General features: G+C 37.2%; 1 protein-coding gene across 1 annotated transcript in view; it reads left to right on the forward strand.

Moving 5' to 3' along the window:
- Window positions 1–27554, forward strand: part of KCNH5 (potassium voltage-gated channel subfamily H member 5) — a 367642-nt gene that overhangs the window by 42195 nt on the left and 297893 nt on the right. Inside the window, exons 3-5 of the mRNA XM_068965445.1 lie at window positions 1997–2103; window positions 6926–7054; window positions 26906–27021. Of these exons, the coding sequence (XP_068821546.1) occupies window positions 1997–2103; window positions 6926–7054; window positions 26906–27021 (352 nt within the window). The remainder of the gene's footprint in view (window positions 1–1996; window positions 2104–6925; window positions 7055–26905; window positions 27022–27554) is intronic.

Here is a 27554-nt window from a genome sequence, read left to right on the forward strand (position 1 = left end):
TGAACCCCCCTCCCACCTCCCTCCCCACAACATCCCTCTGGGTCATCCCCGTGCACCAGCCCCAAGCATCCTGTATCCTGCATGGGACACAGACTGGTGATTCGATTCTTACATGATAGTATACATGTTTCAATGCCATTCTCCCAAATCATCCCACCCTCTCCCTCTCCCTCAGAGTCCAAAAGTCCGCTCTACACATCTGTGTCTCTTTTGCTGTCTTGCATACAGGGTCATCATTGCCATCTTTCTAAATTCCATATATATGTGTTAGTATACTGTATTGATGTTTTTCTTTCTGGCTTACTTCACTCTGTATAATTGGCTCCAGTTTCATCCACGTTTGGAAATGTTTGTGAGATGTGGAAGTTTACTCTTGACCTCTGTTTTTATGTTCCTCTAGCGACTTCACTTTCACTTTTCACTTTCATGCATTGGAGAAGGAAATGGCAACCCATTCCAGTGTTCTTGCCTGGAGAATCCCAGGGACGGGGGAGCCTGGTGGGCTGCCGTCTATGGGGTCGCACAGAGTCGGACACGACTGAAGCGACTCAGCAGCAGCAGCAGCCTCTCAGCAGCAGCAGCCATAGTAATAGCATGTGTCCCCTTCAGTTTCTCTCCTTTATTTTCCTTCCATTAGGTCTACTTGTATGTATTTCAAAAAAAATCCTCATAAGTAACGAGAATGCCAATTCAGTAATGCATATTATACTGAATCTTCACATTTCATTGTAGTATGGGAATGTGAAAAAAACCATACAAGCTGAAAGCATGTAGTGTGACCTTAATACTCAATGAAAAAGTGTGATTGTTCCGTGACCTTTAACAATGTGTGTCAAAGCATTAGAAAAAAATCTCTTTCTGTTGGTTTTAAGTGCAGGGAAATGAAAATAATAGTAACACTAATATTTATTTAGTACATTATTTAATGATCTATAACATTAGAAACATTGAGATTAAAGTGTTTCATTTCTTTGCAAAAACCTATCAAGTCATTTGAACAATTCTTGCATTCTTGTAATATATTTTATGATATGAAGAGAGCATTTTTTCTACCTCTTAGCAAGCAGTATACTTCTTTTAAGTTTGAATCCTCTTCAACTTTATCCTTTTACTTTCAGTACTGTGAAGGTTTTTTTTTTTTTTTTTTTTTTTAATGGTATTCCATCCTCTGGGAAACATTGGTCTTTTTTACAACAGTCCTTTTCCTGATTTATGTTGATGGGTTTGTCCTCACTAGGGTCCTCTGGCTGCATATTTCAAGTATCTCAAGTACAGCAGTGTCAACATCCCACCCTTGTTTTAGAAGAAATAACTTCTTTTATGTTTAATTTGAATTTCACCTCCACCATGATCACCTTACATTTCTTTGGTGGGCTTTAATCTTTGATGGTGAACTCCTGCTTTTATTTATCCATTTTTGTAAAATGTCTCATGAGTGTACCACTGAGAGACAAGGAGGCAACACAACTGCACACTTTGCTGTCTGTGCGTGAGCTGAGTAGTGGGTGCACTGAAATTCTGACAGGCTTTAAACCAAGTTGTGAAATTGATCACTGATTGGTATGGGTACTTGTTATTTATTTGTGACTTGTAGACTGATGATCTAGCAGCAAAGTTTATACTTTATGGTATCAATCATAGTTAATATACTATGAAAACCCAAATTTGGGAGACTGGTATTATTTAACAAAAGGATTGTTTAAGTAACTAAAATTGATGCATACTGGACTTGTGTAAAGTAAGGACTGTTTTCTCTCTTACTCTTTCTCACTATATGTTCAAAATCACTTAAAAAGCTATCTTCTAGCAAGAGTTTAATAGTCATGATTAAAACATGGTTTAACTATTTTAGTTCATTTTGTGGGAGCAATTATTTTGTAACTAAATTGAATACTTAATTAAAAAAAAACAAGTATATGATTTTATGTAGCATTTGAAAAGCAACCCCAAACTGAAATGGATTGTTTGGTGTTTTTTTTTTTTTTTTTTCTTCCAGTTTTATGTATGGAGAATTGACTGACAAAAAAACCATTGAGAAAGTCAGGCAGACTTTTGACAACTACGAGTCAAACTGCTTTGAAGTTCTTTTGTACAAGAAAAACAGTAGGTATCTAAGTCATCAATAAGCTGCGTCAACTCCTTATTAATATTATATTTTGGTAAGTGGTAGCTAAGCTATAGTGTAGAGAGAATATAAAAGATTTATTGCTTCTCTTGGCAGGAGGTATTTGTAAAAATTAGATAGCAAAATTAATAAATAATACTTATGAAAAACAGCCTTTTGAAGAATGAAAGAAAAATATAATGCGTTTTGAATGTGATTTCTTTTGTGTGTCAGATGGCAGGTTGTTTTGTGATTAATACCCACGGTAAAGATCCTATAGTTATGTGACAGCAGCCAAAAGTGACTGAGAAATTCGTTCATTTTTTTCTTATTGTTAAAGGGAAAGTGGATTGTTATCAATGAGTATGTTATCTTTCAACATATACATAGATGGCATGTGAGTGTATGGTATCTACCTGAGGTGAATCTTTACCAATATGGCTGTTTGCTAAACCAGATTGCTTTGTTGGAAGACTGGTGAGAATAGTTGTTACTTTCAGGAAGTACCATTCACATCTGGTATCTTTGTATTGATTGTATGTGCTGTTGTCTAATGATGGGAGATATGAGTGGTCAGTTGTCCATTATACAATCACATAATACCTCATGATATGGGTCTTGGGTAATTATGAGTGAGTTTGATGAGACTCTCCAATAGAGTTTGGAGGAAACAAACAACAAACAAAAAACCAACTAATACACTCATCAACCAAGTCTCCTTTCTAATTTGTTTTCTGTGAATAGTCACTTACTTTATTTCTTTTTTGTTGCATTTCCAAACGGGCCTTTTTTTTTTTTTTCAAGAACAGTCACTGCATAAGATGAGTCAATTTATTTAGTGTTAATGGCTAAATGATAGCAAAGCCAATGATTATCTTTGGTGAAAATTGATGGTTACTAAATTCTTTCCCAGTTCAGGAAGCATTCTAGCTTCAACAAGAAATGCTTGTACCAAGTTTAGTGCTGGTTGGGTTTTGTGAAGCATAGTTTATCCTCTCCATTCTACCTTAAATGTTTATTCTCTGTTGAATATTTAGGTTTTCTTTTTATTAATAGGCCATCATAGGGATAATGAAAACCGTAGGCATTGCTTCACATTAGTAGTAAATTTCCCATTACCAGGTGCTACTGGCAATGGAAGAATTAGTTTCAGTGGTTTTACCTAAGGAATGTTCTATCATCTTATCTTTCCTTTTAGAATCAAGGCTGAAAATATATTTCTCTTTGACATGATATCCGAATGTCTATTGGCTTGTCAACTAGAGAACAATCCATTCTAAATAATCAGCTCTGTCTTCTACAAGAGAAAAGCCAGTTTCTAGGTGCTTTCTGGGCTTTTTCACTAGATCCAAACACATACTGATATTTTGTAGCCAAAACTTGTGTGCCAAAACTCCCTTTCTTTCTTTCTTTTATTTGCCTCACCACAAGGGAGGATCTTAATTCCCTCACCAGGGATTGACTCATGCCCCTGCAGTGGAAGTGTAGGGTCCTAACCACTGGACCACCAGGAAATGCCCCCTTTCATTTTTATACAGGGTTGTTACCCCTTGAATGACTTCAATATGTACTTCAAGTTTAGCAAATGATTTAATATTATTCCATATTACTAAGGTCATTTTAGGGGCTTCCTTGATAGCTCTGTTGATAAAGAGTCTGTGTGCAATGTAGGAGACCCTGATTTGATTCCTGGGTCGGGAAGATCCTCTGAACAAGAGATGGGCTACCCACTCCAGTATTCTTGGGCTTCCCTTGTGGCTCATCTGGTAAACAATTTGCCTGTAATGTGGGAGACCTGGGTTTGGTCTCTGGATTGGGAAGATGCCCTGGAGAAGGGAAAGGCTACCCACTCCAGTATTCTGACTGGAGAGTTCCATGGACTGTAGAGTTGGACACGGCTGAGTGACTTTTACTTCACTGAGGTCATTTTTACCCTGAGATTTGAACAGAATAACCTTTTTTTCCCTGATTTTAAAGCTTCAAAGCCAGATCCATAGTTTCTGATTTTCTCAAAAATACCTTGTGGAAATTTTGTTTTGTTTATATCCTTTAAATCATGTTAGCAATAACTTTCATATTTCATTTCTAAAAGTTTCCTATGAAGATGGTTTCGATAGTTTGCTTTATTTTAATAGCGTGTAATAATTGTCTGGCCCTTGTTCAGGCCTATCTAGTTCTTTTCAGATAACCTATATAAGCATAGTTGTCTGTGTGGAGTCAGTAGGAGTTATGGCACATAGTACTCTATATTAAAACTCCTGTCATTTCTGGATAGTATCTGCATTGAGTTTTTCCTTAATATGATGAATAGATATTGTTCATGCGCTATAATGGAGTTCTCCTATACTTAAAAGCAGCTTTAAAAAGTCTTGTAAATAGTTAGCTAAAGGCTTCTGAACATCAACTGAAAAAAGTGTGCTCTTATTATGTTTTTTAATGTTAGAAAAATTCACACATCTGTAGAGAACTGATTTGGGAATGTCAAAATCTTGGCCTGAATGCCAAGTTCTCCCAACACTTCCATTAAATAATTAGCTAAACACCATTTGCAAAAGGAGAGATTGAGATATCTGGTTTAATATGTATCACAATTGACATTTCAGTTTGCAACCTCAATTCTTTAGGTCCATTGCTCTGATTACAGTGGGTTGCTTACACTGTTGAGAAAAAAAGCAGTGTCTCTGGGAAGATGACCGAAAATGGATCTTTCTGTTTACACAAAGGCAACTGTGATAGCTAGGGCAACTCCAAATAATCAATGCCAGGGCATTGCCTTTAGCTTCCAGCAGCTACAGGTCTCTCTACCTAACCCTCCCAGACTTTCCATCACCTTGAACTTCAAATCCAGAATATAGATATTCACCAGCCATGCAGCAAAAACTAAGCCTCCTTGGAGAAGTCTAAGCCTGTGACTAAACTTGAAAAAAGTATACTGTGATTTCTGAAAGCAATTTTAACAACAGCTCTGACTCAATGCCGAAATTTGAAAAGTTGCTGTTTTCCTTGGAAGGTCTGAGCTGTAACATCATCTCTTTCTGTTTAGATTTCTTGCAGACCTTGGAAAACGACTTATTTTTAATGCCCCTTTCTCTCTGTTTATGACCTACTGCCTCAAGCTCACTGTGCTGGAACAGCCATAGGCCATGTATCTGCGAGCGTCTGGGTCTGGTGATTTGTCAAACTGTGCACATCACTCACAGTTCATGGACACACTGTGTAAAATAAGAAGCAGAAAACAAAGAACAAGCCTTTCTGCGAGATGGTGGGGTTGTTTTTGAGGTCCCTGTCTCATCCTGTAATCATTTTGGAAAAGGCTATGTCCTTCTGTGGGCTCCCTGGGGTTGCAAAGGACCTGGTTGTCAGAACTGAATGTTTTTAAAAACCTCTTCTCTGGAATTCTTTGACTTCTAGCATCCAGTAGTCAAGTCACCTATTCTGTGTAAATGGCAAATTTCCCTTTATGGTGATATTATCAGTGGACAATTTTTGACCACGGATATGGAGATGCTTCTTATGGGTTTTCACTGAAAGTCACTAACAGGCTGTAGACTTTCCTCTAAAGATTAAATATTAACAGCTGCACATCTTACTCCCCAAATCCTAAACCTGACAAAAGACCATATGTCTTTAAAATAGACTATTCAGAGAGGCTTTACTGCACTGTGGCTTGGAAAGACTACAATGAAAAATGCATCATTTTCATTCTGATGGAAAATTCCCTCAGTGTTTTATCATTTGGTGAGTAATTACTCCTTTGAAGGCATTTCTTGTGTCTTCAAATATTTATTATTTGATGTAATGCCAGTTTCTGATTTGTCCCAATCCTAAGGCTTGAATACTTTGAAACACTGTGTCTTCTGAAGTCTGCAGGAGTGATTGTTTGAAGATCATTGTGAGAGTCCAGGCTCATGCTTTGAGCAAAGGAGGTTGGAAGCAGTGTCTCATGAAGATGTCTGAGACTTTCAAGGCCTGGGGACATTTTTTTCTTTAACACTGCCTTAAAGTCTTCAGGTATAGCTTTGTGTACATCAGGCTTGTAGTGTTGCTGACATCCTGTCTCTCTGATGTGGGGATGTGGTCAGAGCTGAAGTGTTTAAGTCTGTTTGATTGATGAGAGAACCTTGAGGTAGAAACAGCAATTCGAAAGTTCCTGCAAGAGAGATACTTATCAAAGCATCAGGTATTGATGTTGAAATTGACCAGAAACACTTCTCGAAGTAACATGGAGAAGCACATAGGAATGCTCACACTTGGTGAGAATATGGAAGGGAGTTGGTGAAAGCAGTGGTGGTGTAGAGACCCAGATCTAGCGGTGACACTGAAAGACAGTGAAAGTGTTAGTCCCTCAGTCACGTCCAGCTCCTTGTGACCCCAGAGGCTGTAGCTCACCAGGCGCCTCTGTCCATGGAAATTTCTAGGCAAGAATGCAGGAGTGGGTAGCCATTCCCTTCTCCAGAGGATCTTCCTGACCCAGGCCTCCCTCACTGCAGGCGGATTCTTTATCATCTGAGCCACCAGGAAGCCCCGTTAACAATACTTACATAGCAAGACTGCCTTTATTCTACTGTATTATGAAATGATGCCCTGTGCTTTATTTTCAAATTTTGATATTTTGATTTGAAAAACATATTCATTAATTTTTGAGCAACTAGTAGTTGATATAAAATGAAAATTTTACTGATTCTTTTCAGTAATTAAAATACTGTTGGTTTGGTGCTGGTTCCTGGCACAGCAGTTCGTGGCTGAAGGAGGAGGGAAAGCGGGAGACCAAATCGTTGTGGTGTCTGCATCACACTCTGTTGTCCATTCTCTCTTTTCCAGGAACCCCTGTTTGGTTTTATATGCAAATTGCACCAATAAGAAATGAACATGAAAAGGTGGTTTTGTTCCTATGCACTTTCAAGGATATTACGTTGTTCAAACAGCCAATAGAGGATGATTCAACAAAAGGTAATTTTCAAAGGAATTACCATACTTAAGGATTGGCCTGTCATTTAAATATAGTATTATTATTTTAACAATATCCATGGGTTGAACTTTTAAAACAAAAGTTTACTATGTGGCCTTTCTTTGGCCCTATATTTATTCTAGTAATTGTCCAGAATCAATTTTATTCAATCATATTGTTTGAATGGAAATAGGACATTGAAATATTAGGTAGTTAACTTAAGTATTATAAGAGAAATTGAGATGAACTATAAGGAAGAGATTTCACGGAGCATTATAATTTTGAATCAATATGGGAATTTCAACAACTTCTATCATGCTGATACTTAGAAACAAAAAGTGTAACAGCTGGTGGGGTTGTTTGGTGAAGTTCTACTGGAGCACAGTTGATTATTGACTGAATTTTGTTATATTGATTAGAGCATGAATAGTTTACTTTTTCAGGCAACTTTTCTTCCTTTATTTAGTTGTTGTAGATTCTCTTGGGTAGATGTTGTTTAATTATGTGAAGAACAATTTTGTCATCCAGAAAGTGGCTGGCAAAATGCAAACATTCTGATTGGAGTCTTATTGACTATAATATTCAGAGAGACTACTCTAGAAGACATTAGTGAGTGGTATGTGCTTCTATCCACTTTTATATGTAATTTACTCTCATTTTATTCTTTCTAATTATTTTTAAATTAGAAACTGATATCATATAAATGAAGAATGTTAAATACCTTTAGAAGAAGTTTTTATGAAATGGTATTTTTAAGTATCTCTTAGGAGACTAAAAATGGAATGTTTTCTTTACATTTAGCAAACATTGCATTTTTTTACCTCTAAAAAAAAACTGGCACAGCAATTTTAATCTTTTCAACTGTAATCATAATCAGAGAAAAGTTACATGTATGTATACTCATGTATGTGTGTGTATGCTCAGTTTCTGTTTAGAATCAAATTGCAGGAGGAAAATTTTATGATAGGCATACCATTTAAAGTATGACAGAGAAAAATTCATTGTGACCATTTCTGAAAATGTGTATGCAAAATCATCTCCTGGAAGTTCAAATAAAGTATTCACTTTTCGACTTGTACTACCTGTTGCTGATTTTACCAGTATCTAGGAAGTTTAGGATATATTGTAATACTATTTTTAATAGAATAATTTTCTGATAGTGTTTAGGTGTATTGACCCTTTGTTTTGAAATTCAAGGTGCTCTATCCAACAGCAGCAGAATGCATATTCTTCTCAAATTACATGAAACATTCACTAGATAGATCATATTCTGGCCATAAAACACACTTTTAAAAGCTTTAAAAGAGTGTAAATCTTGCAAGGTATGTTCTCAGATCACAATGGAGTGAAGCCAGGAATCAATGAGAGGAAGACAGGTAGAAAATCCCCAAATATTTGGAAATTAACAGATTTCTAAATACCCCACGGGTCAAAGAAGAAGTCTTAAGATAAATTATAAAAACATTTTGAACTAAATGAAGATTTAAATATGACATATCAAGTTTCTGAGATGTAAAAGCAGTGCTTAAAGGGAAATGTATATCATTAAATGCATATATTTGAAATGAAGAAAGATATGAAACTAAATATCTAAGCTTTCACCTTAGGCAACTAGACAAAGAAGAATAATTTAAACCAAAGGAAGCTGAAGATAAGAAGTAATAAACCTTAGAGTAGGAATCAATGAAATAGAAAAAAATTAGAGAGAATCACTGCAACCCAAAAGCTGATTCTTGGAAAAGAACGTTAAAGTTAGCAAACCTCTAGCCAGGATAACCAAGAAAAAGGGAGAAGGCACAAAGTACCATTACCAGAAATTAAAGAAGGACCATCACTACATATCCCATGAGCATAAAAGCATGTAAAGAAATACTTTGAGTGACTTGATAACCACTGAATCGATAACTTAGTTAAAATGGACCAATTCCTTGAAAGACACAAACTACCACAACTCATGATAGAAGGAATAGATAACCTGAATTGTCCTATATCTATTAAGTAAGTTAATAATTAATAAAGTTCCAAAATAAGAAGTGCAGATAGTTTTATTGGTGAATTCAGTCTCTTCCAGAAAACAGTGGTAGAGAAAACTCTTCTTACTCATTCTGTAAGGCCAGTTCCGTCATACCCAAACCAGAAAAAGATATTACAGACCAACATTTCTCATGAATGTAGATATAAAAGTCCTCAACAAAAATAGATTGCGAGGATGTGTTAAAAGAACTACACTTAATGACTAAGTGAGATTTATTCCACATGGAAAGATGTTTCAAAATTAAAAAACCTATCACTCTCATTCATAGTACTGATATTAGGTTAAAGAAGAAAATTGATTTGATCATATCAGTTGGCATAGAGAAAGTATTTTGCCACACCCAAAAGTTGTTCATGATAAAAACTCACAGCAAAATAGGAATAGAGAACTTCCTTAACTTGACAAGAAACATTTATAAAAAACCTGCAGCTAGAAAAAGATGGCGGAGGAATAGGACGGGAAGACCACTTTCTCCCTCACAAATTCCTCAAAAGAACATTTCAACGCTGAGCAAACTCCACAAAACCACTTCTGTAGGCTGGCAGAGGACATCAGGCAACCAGAAAAGCAGACCATTGTCTTCAAAAACAGGTAGGAAAAAGTATAAAAGACGAAAAAGGAGACAAAGGAGGTGGGGAGGGAACTCCGTCCCGGGAAGGGAAGTTTAAGAAGAGAGGTTTCCAAACACCAGGAAACACTCTCCCTGCTGAGTCTGTGGCGAGTCTTGGAAACACAGAGGGCAACATAACAGGAAGGAAAAATAAAGAAATAATTAAAACCAAGAGATTACAAGCCCAACAGTAACTCCCCCAGCGGAAAAGCAGCACAGACGCCTGCATCCGCCATTGGGAAGTGGGGGCAGGGCAGGGACGCGCGGGAGGCGCGGGCTGCAGTGCTTTGTAAGAATCGGGCAGGAACGCCCCACGCGCAACCAGAACGATCTAACTTGGGCTAGCAAACCAGACTGTGGGATAGCTACCGCACGAAAAGCTCGAACATAAGACACTGCCAGGACCGAGCACAGAACAAAGGACGGAACGGAAAAAGCCGGCTGCAGACCATCCCCCGCCGGGGACAGACAGCCAGAGCCGTAAGGACTGGAAAGGGGCAATTGCAGACCCGGAGAGACTTTACTTACCTAACTGCAAGCAGGCTTCTTTGCTAAGACTTCTGGGGGTGCTGGACAGTCACAATCTGCCTCACGGGGGACGCCAGCAGTCCACCCAGAAAGCTGAGCAGCAGCTGCAGAAAAGGTGACAAGCCGTGGCGATCACGCTCGCCAAACTCCTGAGCTACTCGGACCTGGGAAGGGCACAAAGCGCAGTCCCAGCCGAATCTGTGCCTCTGAGGACTGCCTGAGCGCCAAACCTGAGCGGCTTGGGCCGAGGAAGTGCACGCAGCCTAGGGCCGGCCCCAGACGGTTCCCGGCTGAGCATCGTAGAGCCGGAGCGGTTTGTGCGCCGCGAGAAGGGACAGGTCAAGCGGGGCTGAGACACTGTGAGCACACAACAGTGCTATTTGTTTGCAGCATCCTCCCTCCCCACAGCGCGACTGAACTAGTGAGCCTGAAAAACCAGCAAACGGAAGAAGTTAAACAGAGGGAACCACCTTGGAAGTGATCCCACACGGCCCAAAACATCAGAGAAGGGCCAGAAATATTTTTACTATTTTTAAAATCATTCCCTTTTTTTTTTCTTTTTTTCTTTTTCCTAACTTTTTTTAAAATTGTTAAGTCTTCTATTTCTCCTCTAATTTTTATTACTATAACCTATTATTACTATTAAAAAAAAAGACTTTTTTTTTTTTTTTTAAGGCAAACACCATATATAGCCTTTGGATGGTTGTTGGTGGGTTTTTTTTTGTTTGTTTGTTTTTTTAATAATTCTTGTTTTTTTTTTCTTTCTTTCTTTCCTCCTTTTTCCTTCTGCTTCTTTTCTTTAATATTGTATTTTTGAAAATCCAACCTCTACTCTAGATTTTTAACCTTTGCTCTTAGGTTTTTGTTGTCAATTTTGTTCATTTAAAAACCCAAACTTCACTACCCAAGTTTACCTGAGAGTGAGATTACTGGCTTGACCACTCTCTTCTCCTTTGGACTCTCCTTTTTCTCCACCAGGTGGCCTCTGTCTCTTTTCTCCCCCATCTCTTCTCTATCCAACTCTGTGAATCTCTGTGTGTTCCAGATGGTGGAGAACACCTAAGGAACTGGTTACTGGCAGGATTTGTCTCTCTCCTTCTCATTCCTCTCTCTTATCCTCCTGGTCACCTCTGTCTACTTCCTCCCTCTCCTCTTCCCCGTATAACTCCGTAAATACCTCTGAGCGGGCCAGACTATAGAGCGCACATAAGGAAGTGACTACTGGCTAGCTTGCTCTCTCCTCTTTTGATCTCACCGCATCTCATTCCAGTTACCTCTAACTACCCCCTCCATCTTCTCTTCTCCTTGTAACTCAGTGAACCTCTCTGAGTGTCCCTCAATGTGGAGAAACTTTTCATCTTTAACCTAGATGTTTTATCATTGGTGCTGTATAGATGGAGAAGTCTAGAGGCTACTGTAAAAACAAAACTGAAGACCAGAAGCAGGAGGCTTAAATCCAAAGCCTGAAAACATTAGAGAACTCTTGAATTCAGGGAACATTAAGCAATAGGAGCTCATCAAATGCCTTCATACCTACACTGAAACCAAGCTCCACCCAAGGGCCAACAAGTTCCAAAACAAGACATATCACTCAAATTCTCCAGCAACACAGGAACACTCCCCTGAGCTTCAACATACAGGCAGCTCAAAATTATTCCAAAACATTTGATGTCTCATAACCCATTACTGGTCACTCCACTGCACTCCAGAGAGAAGAAACCCAGCTCCACCCACCAGAACTCCAACACAAGCCTCCCTAACCAGGAAACCTTGACAAGCCACTGATAGAACCCCACCCACAGTGAGGAAGCTCCATAATAAAGAGAACTCCACAAATTACCAGAATATAAAAAGACCACCCCAAACACAGCAATATAACCAAGATGAAGAGACAGAGGAATATTCAGCAGGTAAAGGAACAGGAGAGTTGCCCACCAAACCAAACAAAAGAGGAAGAAGTAGGGAATCTACCTGAGAAGGAATTCTGAATATTGATAGTGAAAATGATCCAAAATCTTGAAATCAAAATGGAATCACAGATAAATAGCCTAGAGACAAGGATTGAGAAGATGCAAGAAAGGTTTAACAAGGACCTAGAAGAAATAAAAAAGAGTCAAAATATAATGAATAATGCAATAAATGAGATCAGAAACACTCTGCAGGCAACAAATAGTAGAATAACGGAGGCAGAAGATAGGATTAGTGAAATAGAAGATAGAATGGTAGAAATAAATGAATCAGAGAGGAAACAAGAAAAACGAATTAAAAGAAACGAGGACAATCTCAGAGACCTCCAGGACAATATGAAACGCTCCAACATTCGAATTATAGGAGTCCCAGAAGAAGAAGACAGAAAGAAAGATCATGAGAAAATCCTTGAGGAGATAATAGTTGAAAACTTCCCTAAAATGGGGAAGGAAATAATCACCCAAGTCCAAGAAACACAGAGAGTTCCAAATAGGATAAACCCAAGGCGAAACACCCCAAGACACATATTAATTAAATTAACAAAGATCAAACACAAAGAACAAATATTAAAAGCAGCAAGGGAAAAACAACAAATAACACACAAGGGGATTCCCATAAGGATAACAGCTGATCTTTCAATAGAAACTCTTCAGGCCAGGAGGGAATGGCAAGACATACTTAAAGTGATGAAAGACAATAACCTACAGCCCAGATTACTGTACCCAGCAAGGATCTCATTCAAATACGAAGGAGAAATCAAAAGCTTTACAGACAAGCAAAAGCTGAGATAATTCAGCACCACCAAACCAGCTCTCCAACAAATGCTAAAGGATATTCTCTAGACAGGAAACACGAAAAGGGTGTATAAACCCGAACCCAAAACAATAAAGTAAATGGTAACTGGATCATACTTATCAATAATTACCTTAAACGTAAATGGGTTGAACGCCCCAACCAAAAGGCAAAGACTGGCCGAATGGATACAAAAACAAGACCCCTCTATATGCTGCTTACAAGAGACCCACCTCAAAACAAGGGACACATACAGACTGAAAGTGAAGGGCTGGAAAAAGATATTCCATGCAAATAGAGACCAAAAGAAAGCAGGAGTGGCAATACTCATATCTGATAAAATAGACTTTAAAACAAAGGCTGTGAAAAGAGACAAAGAAGGCCATTACATAATGATCAAAGGATCAATCCAAGAAGAAGATATAACAATTATAAATATATATGCACCCAATATAGGAGCACCGCAATATGTAAGACAAATGCTAACAAGTATGAAAGGGGAAATCAACAATAACACAATAATAGTGGGAGACTTTAATACCCCACTCACACCTATGGACAGATCAACTAAACAGAAAATTAACAAAGAAATGCAAACTTTAAATGATACATTAGATCAATTAGACCTAATTGATATCTATAGGACATTTCACCCCAAAACAATGAATTTCACCTTTTTTTTCAAGTGCTCATGGAACCTTCTCCAGGATAGATCACATCCTGGGCCATAAATCTAAACTTGATAAATTCAAAAATATCGAAATCATTCCAAGCATCTTTTCTGACCATAATGCATTAAGATTAGATCTCAATTACAGGAGAAAAACTACTAAAAATTCCAACATATGGAGGTTGAACAACACACTTCTGAATAACCAACAAATCACAGAAGAAATCAAAAAAGAAATCAAAGTATGCATAGAAACTAATGAAAATGAAAACACAACAACCCAAAACCTGTGGGACACTATAAAAGCAGTGCTAAGAGGAAAGTTCATAGCAATACAGGCACACCTCAAGAAACAAGAAAAAAGTCAAATAAATAACCTAACTCTACAACTAAAGCAACTAGAAAAGGAAGAATTGGAGAACCCCAGAGTTAGTAGAAGGAAAGAAATCTTAAAAATTAGGGCAGAAATAAATGCTAAAGAAACAAAAGAGACCATAGCAAAAATCAACAAGGCCAAAAGCTGGTTCTTTGAAAGGATAAATAAAATTGACAAACCACTAGCCAGACTCATCAAGAAGCAAAGAGAGAAAAATCAAATCAATAAAATTAGAAATGAAAATGGAGAGATCACAACAGACAACACAGAAATACAAAAGATCATAAGAGACTACTATCAGCAGTTGTATGCCAATAAAATGGACAACGTGGAAGAAATGGACAAATTCTTAGAAAAGTACAATTTTCCAAAACTGAACCAGGAAGAAATAGAAAATCTTAACAGACCCATCACCAGCACGGAAATTGAAACTGTAATCAGAAATCTTCCAGCAAACAAAAGCCCAGGTCCAGACGGCTTCACAGCTGAATTCTACCAAAAATTTCGAGAAGAGCTAACACCTATCCTACTCAAACTCTTCCAGAAAATTGCAGAGGAAGGTAAACTTCCAAACTCCTTCTATGAGGCCACCATCACCCTAATACCAAAACCTGACAAAGATGTCACAAAAAAAGAAAACTACAGGCCAATATCACTGATGAACATAGATGCAAAAATCCTCAACAAAATTCTAGCAATCAGAATCCAACAACACATTAAAAAGATCATACACCATGACCAAGTGGGCTTTATCCCAGGGATGCAAGGATTCTTCAATATCCGCAAATCAATCAATGTAATTCACCACATTAACAAATTGAAAAATAAAAACCATATGATTATCTCAATAGATGCAGAGAAGGCCTTTGACAAAATTCAACATCCATTTATGATAAAAACTCTGCAGAAAGCAGGAATAGAAGGAACATACCTCAACAAAATAAAAGCTATATATGACAAACCCACAGCAAACATTATCCTCAATGGTGAAAAATTGAAAGCATTTCCCCTAAAGTCAGGAACAAGACAAGGGTGTCCACTTTCACCGCTACTATTCAACATAGTTCTGGAAGTTTTGGCCACAGCAATCAGAGCAGAAAAAGCAATAAAAGGAATCCAAATTGGAAAAGAAGAAGTAAAACTCTCACTGTTTGCAGATGACATGATCCTCTACATGGAAAACCCTAAAGACTCCACCAGAAAATTACTAGAGCTCATCAATGAATATAGTAAAGTTGCAGGATATAAAATCAACACACAGAAATCCCTTGCATTGCTATACACTAATAATGAGAAAGTAGAAAAAGAAATTAAGGAAACAATTCCATTCACCATTGCAACGCAAAGAATAAAATACTTAGGAATATATCTACCTAAAGAAACTAAAGACCTATATATAGAAAACTATAAAACACTGATGAAAGAAATCAAAGAGGACACTAATAGATGGAGAAATATACCATGTTCATGGATTGGAAGAATCAATATAGTGAAAATGAGTATACTACCCAAAGCAATTTACAAATTCAATGCAATCCCTATCAAGCTACCAGCCATATTTTTCACAGAACTAGAACAAATAATTTCAAGATTTGTATGGAAATACAAAAAACCTCGAATTGCCAAAGCAATCTTGAGCAAGAAGAATGGAACTGGAGGAATCAACTTGCCTGACTTCAAGCTCTACTACAAAGCCACAGTCATCAAAACAGTATGGTACTGGCACAAAGACAGACATATAGATCAATGGAACAAAATAGAAAGCCCAGAGATAAATCCACACACATATGGACACCTTATCTTTGACAAAGGAGGCAAGAATATACAATGGAGTAAAGACAATCTCTTTAACAAGTGGTGCTGGGAAAACTGGTCAACCACTTGTAAAAGAATGGAACTAGATCACTTTCTAACACCGCACACAAAAATAAACTCAAAATGGATTAAAGATCTAAATGTAAGAGCAGAAACTATAAAAATCCTGGAGGAGAACATAGGCAAAACACTCTCAGACATAAATCACAGTAGGATCCTCTATGATCCACCTCCCAGAATACTGGAAATAAAAGCAAAAATAAACAAATGGGATCTAATTAAAATTAAAAGCTTCTGCACAACAAAGGAAAATATACGCAAGGTGAAAAGACAGCCTTCTGAATGGGAGAAAATAATAGCAAATGAAGCAACTGACAAACAACTAATCTCAAAAATATACAAGCAACTTATGCAGCTCAATTCCAGAAAAATAAACGACCCAATCAAAAAATGGGCCAAAGATCTAAATAGACATTTCTCCAAAGAAGACATACGGATGGCTAACAAACACATGAAAAGATGCTCAACATCACTTACTGTTAGAGAAATGCAAATCAAAACCACAATGAGGTACCACTTCACACCAGTCAGAATGGCTGCGATCCAAAGATCTGCAAGCAATAAATGCTGGAGAGGGTGTGGAGAAAAGGGAACCCTCCTACACTGTTGGTGGGAATGCAAACTAGTACAGCCACTATGGAGAACAGTGTGGAGATTCCTTAAAAAATTGCAAATAGAACTACCTTATGACCCAGCAATCCCACTGCTGGGCATACACACCGAGGAAACCAGAATTGAAAGAGACACATGTACCCCAATGTTCATCGCAGCACTGTTTATAATAGCCAGGACATGGAAACAACCTAGATGTCCATCAGCAGATGAATGGATAAGAAAGCTGTGGTACATGTACACAATGGAGTATTACTCAGCCGTTAAAAAGAATTCATTTGAATCAGTTCTGATGAGATGGATGAAACTGGAGCCGATTATACAGAGTGAAGTAAGCCAGAAAGAAAAACACCAATACAGTATACTAACACATATATATGGAATTTAGAAAGATAGCAATGACGACCCTGTATGCAAGACAGGAAAAAAGACACAGCGGTGTATAACGGACTTTTGGACTCAGAGGGAGAGGGAGAGGGTGGGATGATTTGGGAGAATGGCATTCTATCATGTATACTATCATGTAAGAATTGAATCGCCAGTCTATGTCTGACGCAGGATACAGCATGCTTGGGGCTGGTGCATGGGGATGACCCACAGAGATGTTATGGGGAGGGAGGTGGGAGGGGGGTTCATGTTTGGGAACACATGTAAGAATTAAAGATTTTAAAATTAAATAAAAAATTAAAAAAAAAAAACCTGCAGCTAACAGCTGTCTGTATCTTAAAGTGCCATACATATATTTTTAATTTTTATTTTATGGTAGAGTAGAGTTGATTAACTATGTTGTGTTATTAATAGTTTCAGGTGTACAGCAAAGTGATTCAGTTATACATAAACATGTGTCTATTCTTTTTCAAATTCTTTTCCCATTTAATTTATTACAAAGTATTGGGCAGAGTTCCCTATGCTACACAGTAGGTCCTTATTGGTTATCCATTTAAATATAGCAATGTGCACATGTCAATCTCCCAACCTGTCCCTCCCTCTACCCTTACCCCCTGGTAACCATAAGTTTGTTTTCTGTTAGTCTGTTTCTGTTTTGTATGTATCTGTTTGTATCATTTTTTAAACATTCTGCATATAAGTGATATCTTATGATATTTGTCTTTCTCTGTCTGACTTACTTCACTTATTTTGATAATCTCCAGGTCCATCCATGTTGCTGCAGATGGCGTTATTTCAATCTTTCTAATGACTGAGTTATATTCCTATATATATGTGTATATATATATATTTGTTTATTTATAGTACATCTTTATTCACTCATCTCTTGATGGACTTTTACGTTGCTTTCATGTCCTGGCTATTGTAAATGGTGCTGCAATGAACAACGCAGTGCACATATCCTTTCGAAACACGTTTTTCTTGTGATATATGCTCAGGTGTGGGATTGCTGGGTTATATGGTCGATCTATCTTTAGTTTTTTAAAGGAATCTCCATCTATTTTCCATAGTGGCTGCACCAATTTACATTCCCACTGACAGTATGGGAGAGTTGCCTTTTCTCCCTGCCCTTGCTTGTATTTATTGTTTGTAGACTTTGATGTTGCCAGGAGTCGTACACAACTGAGCGACTTCACTTTCACTTTTCACTTTCATGAATTGGGGAAGGAACTGGCAACCCACTCCAGTGTTCTTGCCTAGAGAATCCTAGGGATGGGGGAGCCTGGTGGGCTGCCATTTATGGGGTCACACAGAGTTGGACACGACTGAAGTGACTTAGCAGTAGCAGCAGACTTTGATGAAGGTCATTCTGACAAGTGTGAGGTGATATATCATTATAGTTTTGATTTGTTTTTCTCTTATAATAATCAGCATTGTTGAACATGTGCCTCTTGGCCATCTGTATGTCTTCTCTGGAGAAACATCTATTCTTGTCTTCTGCCTAGTTTTTTGATTTGATTGTTTGTTTTTTTAATATTGAGCTTCAGTGAATTGTTTGTAAAATTTGATAAAGTGCTATATTCTAAAATAAAACTCGTGACCCAGCATATCCTTCAGATGAATTTTTCTTGCATGAATAATACATGAGTGATTGCCAGACTGAGTGAAAAACTACAGACTTTTCCCCTCAAAAATATTTATGCACTTTTAACTTTCATATTTAATGGTTATTGTTTTTCTCATTCATTTTAACTAACTTCATGGCACAGCTAAAGTTGGCCAAGAAAAGTACAGTGCTTTCTCATAGGTTTGACCTGCTGAACATTAATGGTGGTATCTGTTTATGGAAACTAAAAGTTGGCAGCATTTTACAATGAGGTTGGGAAAAAGGGTGCTAATGTTGAAAGACTGACCTTTACTTCTCAAGCTAATAGCTCTCCATTTATCTGCCTCTACCTCCATCTCTCTGCATCCTTTCATCAGACTCATAGAGCTCTTTCTCTTTTGAATGCATTATTTTATTCTTACAAAAATGAGCTCCATTTAAATAAACTCGAGACAACTCAGACCACTTGATTTTTGAGTAGTCTGTTCAATAGACCTGTAAATCAAAATTTATAGGGAAAATCAGACCTCATTGTGAACACCTTAGAGTAAAATATCTCTTTCCAAACCAGAATTTGTAGTGGAAGAGCTTATTTTAAATAGATTTTTTACTTTGAGACTCTTCCACACCTTTCAAATACATAACAGATTTCAAAAAAAGTATTGAACAATGTAACTGTGAATGGTGTATATGAGCTGCTTTCTATTATTCATGTGAGTTGTAAATTTAATATGAAAAATTCAATAGAGCTAAAATATTTATGCCATTAAGCAATCATCCAACTATCCCTATGAAGCTAGCATATCAGAAAGTATATTTTGAAAACTTGGCGCAAAAATGCATCTTTCAACTTTTTAGTTTGAGCAAAGGGGAACCATAGAACTTTTGGGAAAGAGCAGATGAGATTTTGTGATAACACCAGAGGATCAGTATGATCCGAGTATAGAACATTGAACATGGAGGCAGCAATCTTACGTTTTTATTGGAATATAAAGCCTTTGCATTTTGTGTTAGTTTCTGCTGTACCATCAAGTGAATCAGTCATATACATACATCCCTTCCCTCTTGGAGCTCCCTCCCACAGCCTCCTCTCACCTCTCTAGATCATCACAGAACACCTTGCTGAACTTGTGCTTAGAGCAGCTTCTCACCAACTATCTATTTAACACACGGTGGTGTATATATGTTAATCCTAATCTCTCTCTCTCTTCACCCCACCCTACCCCGCCCTGCACCATGCCCACATGTCCATTCTGTATGTCTGCATCTCTCTTCCTGCCTTGAAAACAGGTTCATCTGTACCATTTTTTTCTATATTCTCCATATATAGTAATCTTACTTTAGATTCCACCTTGGGCACCAGAGTTACTTAACATGAGCCTTTTTGTGACTCTTCTAGGAGCATTTGTTCTTTTTGTTTATTTTATTTATTTATTTTTCTCCAACCAAGCATGCTGACTGAGGGCACAGTATGGTGCTGGCACTGTTAACTAGGTCTTGGAGATACAAAGTTCCTTCCATCATATCCTAATGGGGAGAGGGGTGGTGTGAAAACAGATTGATATATAATGAAAGCTTTCTTCTGATTACTCTTATTTTCTCAGTAAAAGAGGAAACATGGTTATCAACTGAGATTAAGGATGGTGAGGAGGTAAGGAGAGGTTGAAGGAGAGAGGAGGAGGAGGTATGAAACAGTTGTGTAGAGAGTGGAGCAGTGAGTAGCTAAGGTTAAATTCAGCAGGTTTGCAGTGCAGCACTAAGGTCCACGTGAGACTTGTGGTCATACACTTCATTAGTATCTATGAGCATGATTATGTGTTTACTCCACCCTAGTATGGTCAAAGGTGTGTAGATGGTGAAGTAGGTGAGTTGGATCCAACCAGAATTGGGATTTGGTTAGGTGAGCAAGATGAAAAGAATCAGGGAGCTCAAGGATCAGGGAGAAGGGATCAGGAGCTGAGGATATTTGCAAGAGAGTAGGTTGAAGGTGTTTGCAAAAATTTAAAGCAATACTTAGATAATAAAAGCTTGGCTGCAGATATAGAAAATAGTGTTTTAAATGCAGAACAAACAAGTGAATCCACACATAGGAAAGCCAGGATATAATTTTCTAAAACATTTCTAGAACAAGGCCGTTTTACCTTTTTTTAATGTGGAAAAGGGGCAGTGATTGGAACGAAGGCCCATATCTTTTAAGAATGTGACAAAAGTGATTGAAGTTGGTATCAGTCTCCTTCGGCTTATATTGGTATTTTTAACCAAGAAACTCAGACATATAGGTAAAAAACCTGAGTAAATTGGCTAACTGTGAATTGTACTTCTAAGTTGTATCTGGAATGGTAAGTAGAGTGTAATGGCAGCCAACTAATTTGAGAGTAGCACTTCCTCATAATGAATCCTATGATCACCAAAACTTCATTCTAGATGAATTTCTGCCTTTAAAATGAATGGTCCCGAGTGATGTCAACTTATATATACATGATGGGTGGTAGCAGAAACTATTGAAGGGGAAGAAACCAGTCTTGATGAAGCAGTTAATATGTGTCAGGAGCTTTGTATTCTTTATAGCTCATTCCTATAATTCTGAAAATTAGTATTATTATCTCCATTTTACTGTTGAAGATTCTGACACTCAAAGTCTGACTGATTTTCAATCCAGTGTTCTCTTTATTGGACCATGCTGCCTTCTCCCTTTCCATTGGATACTTATTGGGGTTTGGCCACCTTAAACCCCCTGCTTTCCTTTTTCCCTACAAAGATGAAGCACAGGTTGAGAACAGTCTGATTCTGACAGGACTGTACTGCTTTGAATCAACAGAATTTACTGATGATAATTCAAGGAGGGAAAAGTGTTTTTGTTATCTCTTGTTTCTGATACTGAGGTCCTGGAGCTGTTGCTCAGATTATTAGTCAGTGGTACCTGATACATCATTTATAATAGTACCAAGGGGAAAAATGACAGCCAAGAAATCCATTCTGTTGATTATCCATATGTGTTCTAAAAGCGATGGCTCAAATCTCTGCCCATTTATATAGTACAGTATTTTCAAACAGATTCAAAAACTGCCAAGACACTTAACAGTGTGAAATATCCTGTGCCAAATAGTTATGGCATCTTTGTGCCAATAATTGAGACAAAAAAAGTTCCTGTAGAATGAAAATAACAGTAAAAATAGCAGCCTTCCCCTTGTAGGAAGCCAATGGTTTTCTTTAGAGAGGAAACAACAGATGAAATATGAGTAATTATACCATGTAGACTCTTTGGCCAAGAGTATAATTGTTTACCTAAGCTTTTTTCTTATAGATTAGAATCTTGTGTTGCACTCTAGTAGATTGATTGAACTGCCTCTGTGACTTCCTTTTATTTTTAAGATTAGGCAGTCCATGACAAAGAGGTTAATTGCAACCCAATAGAGCTAAACTAATGTTTTATTAAGAAGGAGTTGGTATCCTAAGCTTTTAGGAGAACAAATGTTCTTATAATGCCATGAACAACTTATAGAGCAAGTATTAGGCTCTTCATATTCAGCTGTCTGTTCACATTACCCCATATCGACCACATCTAAGTAACATCAGCGAACTGTGCTGAATAATCAGTCACACCAGTTAGGTCTCAGTAAAGGTGAAATCAGTAAATGTATCGCTGGGGAAAGTTAGAACTGCTGATATGCCTTTTTTTCCCTCTGACCTAGACAGTGTGACTGCTTAACTTTTTCAAAGTTTGACTGTTTAGTGGGGGCTACTGACAGATCAAAGGAACTAATTCATCTAATCACATGGGCAATTCCAGATGTATCCAAGAGCACAAAGGTATAGGTATAAGGAAATTCACTGTGGCGTTGTTAGTGATAGTGAAAAATCTAGAAGCCACTTAAATGTTCGTAAGTAGAATATATACATGATCAGAAAAAAGAAAATGCCTAATTCTCTGAGATAATAAAGGTACAGGCAAGAATCAGTTACCATGGTTGGGTGGAACTTGAGATGGAGGGAACAGAAGGAAAGTTGAAGGCTGTTGTGTTTCCTCTGTCTTCTGCTTTTTCAATAACATATTTGGTAAGGTAATCTGCTGAGAGTGAGGATAGAGGGACAGCATAAAGAAAATAATGCTCTTTAGAACTGAGGACTGCAAGAAAGCTCTCACCAGAGAGAAAAGATCACTGAGCAATTTAGGGAGTGCATCTTTGAGTGCTCCCTTTGATTTAAATGTGAATCAAAACACTCCTCGGCTTTGCATTGCTTTTCTAGCTCTGTGAGCATTTTGATATTGAAGCTCTTAAATGGTTAAATGATTAGACAACTGCCTTTGCTGTCTCTAGGAAGAATCCTTACCAAGTATTGATGTTTCCTTCTAAACTTCTCTCAGTATGTCTGAGTCAGTTTGACAATTGTCACCACTTTTTTTGTTGTTTTTGTTAGCAACTCCTCAGTTTTCATTTTGAGAGAAAACTTATAGTCCTCCACACTTCCTCCTCAACCATCTACCATACCCTTTCTAGCTTCTCCAACCCAAAGCCCTTCCTTCACAAGACAGAGTTGTATTAGTATCTGCTAAGAGCTGATCATAGAAAACCAGAAGATTTGCTTCTTTATTTTCTAATTTTAACTATTAATACATATGATCTGGGTGCCTTGTTAATTTCTATATATCTTTTTAACTAATGTTCTCATTCATTCAAAAATGTGTCTAGTGCCCACTATGTGCCCACTATGTGCCAAGGATAGAAAGAATAAAATCTGGCACCTAAAAGTCATATCATGCAGTAAACTCCCTTTTCATCTATGTTTAAGGGTTGTCTCACACAGAATAAAGTTTCAGGTTGAAGAATTAACGTTTTTCTTTCTGTTTCTTTCTACTGTTTACCATGAAGAAAAGTGTATGTGTTTTATTTTCACAGTTTTAACATTTTGTCTTCCTCCAGGACATTGAAATAAGGTAAAGGGATGAAATAGTTCGTGATTATGTTGACTTCATGTGTAAAATGAGATACACATACACAGGCACGTTTGTTTTATGTTTAAATGAGGAACTGCTGCTTCCTCATTAAGGAACGGTAGTGTGTACTCACGATTCTTGAAATAGAAAGCCAGAGGATGATGATAAAGATTCATCATCATGTTTCTCCTTCCTCACACATTTGCTTCCCTGTACTATCCTAGGAAAGGAGTGAACACATGGTATTAGATGATTTGTATTCTTCCATGTGTTATTGAACTTATTCCTTTGATGTCTCCTTTAATTTTTTAAAAATACTTTCTGAACAAACCATTATCACACACAGGAAATAAAAGTTATCTTCTCTTTTAATCTAATAAGCAGATGTACTAATAGGTGCAACATTACTTATCTTAGAAATATGAACCCTAAGTTACTATAAGATTGACTTGCAGTAATTCTTGGCAGTCCAGTTGCTAGGACTCTGTGATTTCATTGTTAAGGGCCTGAGTTTGATCTCTCATCAGGGAGCTAAGATCCTGCAAGACTTGTGGCTCATCCAGAGAAAAAGAAAAGAAACTGAATCAATGTTGACTTGGAAGTTTCTAAAAATATTCACTGCAATTATAATACTCAGTTGCTGTAAAAAGAGAAATGATCAACAGGAAATATTTTAACACACCTGCTGCCAATATAGTCTCTGTCATCTGAGGACATCCTCATCATTTTAACCCAATAAATAAAAAACTAAACCAAAACCCAGTGATAATAATACATGACAATATTTCATGTTAATGTTCAAGCAGCTTATTTTTAAAGTTACAAGTAACTTTTGATTAGTTAGTCAATTAAAGGTCTATTTTATGGCAAGCCTCTACCAAGTTCTGAGAATGGAGAGAGGAATGCAGTGTAATAGGAGTGACTGACATGCTTATCAGTGATTGCATTAGTGTTGCTAGTGCCATGTGAGGTATGTATCCTGTAAGGTGAATGCACAGAGGAGAGTACATCTCTAATGGGTGGATCCAAGAAGCTTCCAGTGGATCCCAGAATACTTTGAGTTTGGAGGTACCAGTAAGCATTAGCCAGAATGATGGGAAGGGAAAAAGCATTTCAGGCAGGCAGCATGATTATAACATGTGAAAGCATGAAAGCATTGAATGTCATAGGGTGAACAAAAAATTCCTAATGGATTTAGTTTTGTTTTTCAATTTGTCATTTTAATTTGGTAGTGATTTGAGTACAGAGTGTGTATGAGAAGTAAGAGATGGATGCAGAGCAAATCTTTAGGGTCAGAAACTAAAGGACACATATACCAAGGATATTCAGTGTTATCCTGATGACCTCTAGGGATCTCTTAAAGAATTAAAAATGGGAGAAGGGCATAGTAAAACTTGTGCTGTAGAAAGAACTCTGGCAGCAATGTGGAAAATATGTGGTCAGAGAATGGAATATAGACTATAGTTTTTAGGAGCTACTGTCTAACTCAGGTGAAAGATGATATATATGACATGACATATTAGCGATGGAGAAAGGAAATTAAATTTTAGGATATTTATGGAAGGAATTGGGTGTGTGTGTGTGTGTGTGTGTGTGTGTGTGTGTGTGATGTGATAGTGAAGGAGGCTGGTGAATCTCAAGTTTCTGATTCAGACAGCTGGAAATATTGTTGAGTCATTCACTGAGACCAAGAATCCATGAAAAAAGCAGAGTCGGAAATGTGGGGAGAAGGTGATGTTAAGATCAGTTTTGAACATGTTAAGAGTCATCTGAGTAAGAGGTGACCAATGGCCAATTAGACATAGGTCTAGTACTTGGAAGAAAAGTCTAAGTTGGTGATATAGATTGCTTAATAGTATTTTATGTTGATGTTTAGTTCTTAGAGTTGATGGCATATCTGGTGCTTCCTTGTTTTTCTAGCATATTGCACAGGGCAAACTTCAGGGATGCATACAATTTCCAAAACCTAACATTCTAGTCACTAGGATGAGCACTGTTAATGAAAAAGAATAAAGAATCTTCTATCAACCAGTGCCAGTTTACTCTTTCCCCCAATCCAATAGTTGATATCACAGAGTGAGCTGAATTGATGGGACAATATAAAGCCTAAATGAAGCCAGAATTAGATTGAAGAATAGCAGTAAAGTATGATGTCATCTACCTTGTATGGCTTGAAAGACATTTGGTTGTGTTTGCCCAGGATTTCTTCCTTCATTTTTTGTCACGTTGTCTGAAATTTCATCAATTCTGTTAGAGTCATTCCACTGGACCATCATGAGTTTTCATTTTTAAGGAGTTGTTTGGTAAATACCCTACTTAAAGGTAGTACTGTGGAAATTATCAAGTGATCTTAATGGAGTTTGTAATAGATTAGAGCTTTTTGGGGTAGCTAGAGAAAGGCTAATTGAGATAGGAGCAGACTGTGGTTGGTTTTGTTCCACTTGGTCACATCTCATTGACATTCCCTTAAAGTTAATTAGCTTAATAATGAAAAATTAATGATTTTAATAATGGAAATAATGGAAGAAAATTCTTTTTTTTTTTATTAAATTCACATTCCTTCCCCTCAGAAGTCAAAGTTACTACACTTATAGAAAACGTTATTAAAGATTCTATATATTCCCAAAATAACCCTAAAATACCAATGAAATTGTTAGTAAGAGAGAAATAACATTTTGCTATGTTACAAAGAAGGTGGAGCTGTGTGATATGAACTACAGTATGTGAGATTTGTTGAAGCTGGACTTTATTCTCTTATATATGTGTATCTTCACATAAGTACACAATGACTTTTTATTATGGTAATGCTACCTTCTATAATAAATATCCCCCAACTTAAGTAGTTTAACACAATCGAAGCCTATTTCTTGCTCATATAACAATACAGGCAATTGATCCTTGGCATGTGGCATTCTTCTATGCTCTGATTCAGTGGCTTTGCCATCCCCTGGGGCCTTATTGTCATTTTCATACAGCAAACAGAAGAAGAGAGAAAGTATGCCTCTTTTGCCTCTTAAGTTGTTGCATGCATGGAAGTGACACACATCACTTCTGCTCTCATTCCATTGGTGAGAACTAGAGACATGCCCATACCTAGAGGCACAGAATGCTGGAAAATGCATTCCTGGCTGAGCAACTGTTTCCCAATAACAAACCTATACAATGCAAGGGAGAGGATAGAATTTTATGGACACCTAGCTGTTTTTGCACAAAACACAAAGATCACACATAAAATTTACTTATTATTTTATAACTGCCCTTGAAGTATATGCTGATGCCTGTGTAAAAATAAAATGCTTTAGGTTGATACTTTTCATTAGTTCTGCATTTTCATTAGTATGAAGTGCTAACTTTTCATTACTTATTCTATTTTTGAGATCCCTTGATTATGAGCAAGAATATTGACTTCTATATTCATTATGTGTGAAAAACTGAGACTTTCTTTCCTTATTTTTAAGGTTGGACAAAATTTGCCCGATTGACACGGGCTTTGACAAATAGCCGAAGTGTTTTGCAACAGCTCACGCCAATGAATAAAACAGAGGTGGTCCACAAACATTCAAGACTAGCTGAAGTAAGTGCAAGATTAACTTTACTTCTGAACATGTTGGCAGTGGTACATTTCCCCCATCCAAATGTCTCAATATTGATATTTCTGTCTATTATTTTACAAATACTTATGTGTTAATTGATTTTCCCTTGTAGAATTGTAGAAATTTCATAAATTTCTTTTTATGCTCTCCTACTTTGAAAATGGGAAGGTACTTTACAACATCCCAGGTGATGTCTGTAGAATATGAGGTTTTCTTTGAGCAAATGAGATAGCAAGTTCATTCATTCACTTGTGTGTGCAGCATAGACTTATTGAGGGTTTGCTCTATGCTTGGTACTATGCAAAGGATATAAAGATGAATAGGCCATGGACCCTGTCATCAAGGAGTTAAATATCCATCAGAGAAGAGGGGTGGTACCTCAATGAGATGATACTTGGGCTAAGTGAATTATTTTAAAAAATTATAGTTGATTTAAATGTTGTTATTAGTTTCTGGTATACAGCAAAGTGATTATCTATATATATATTTATAATATAGTATGTATTTTTCATTT

This window comes from Capricornis sumatraensis, chromosome 2, assembly GCF_032405125.1.
Source record: "Capricornis sumatraensis isolate serow.1 chromosome 2, serow.2, whole genome shotgun sequence".
NCBI lineage: Eukaryota > Metazoa > Chordata > Mammalia > Artiodactyla > Bovidae > Capricornis > Capricornis sumatraensis.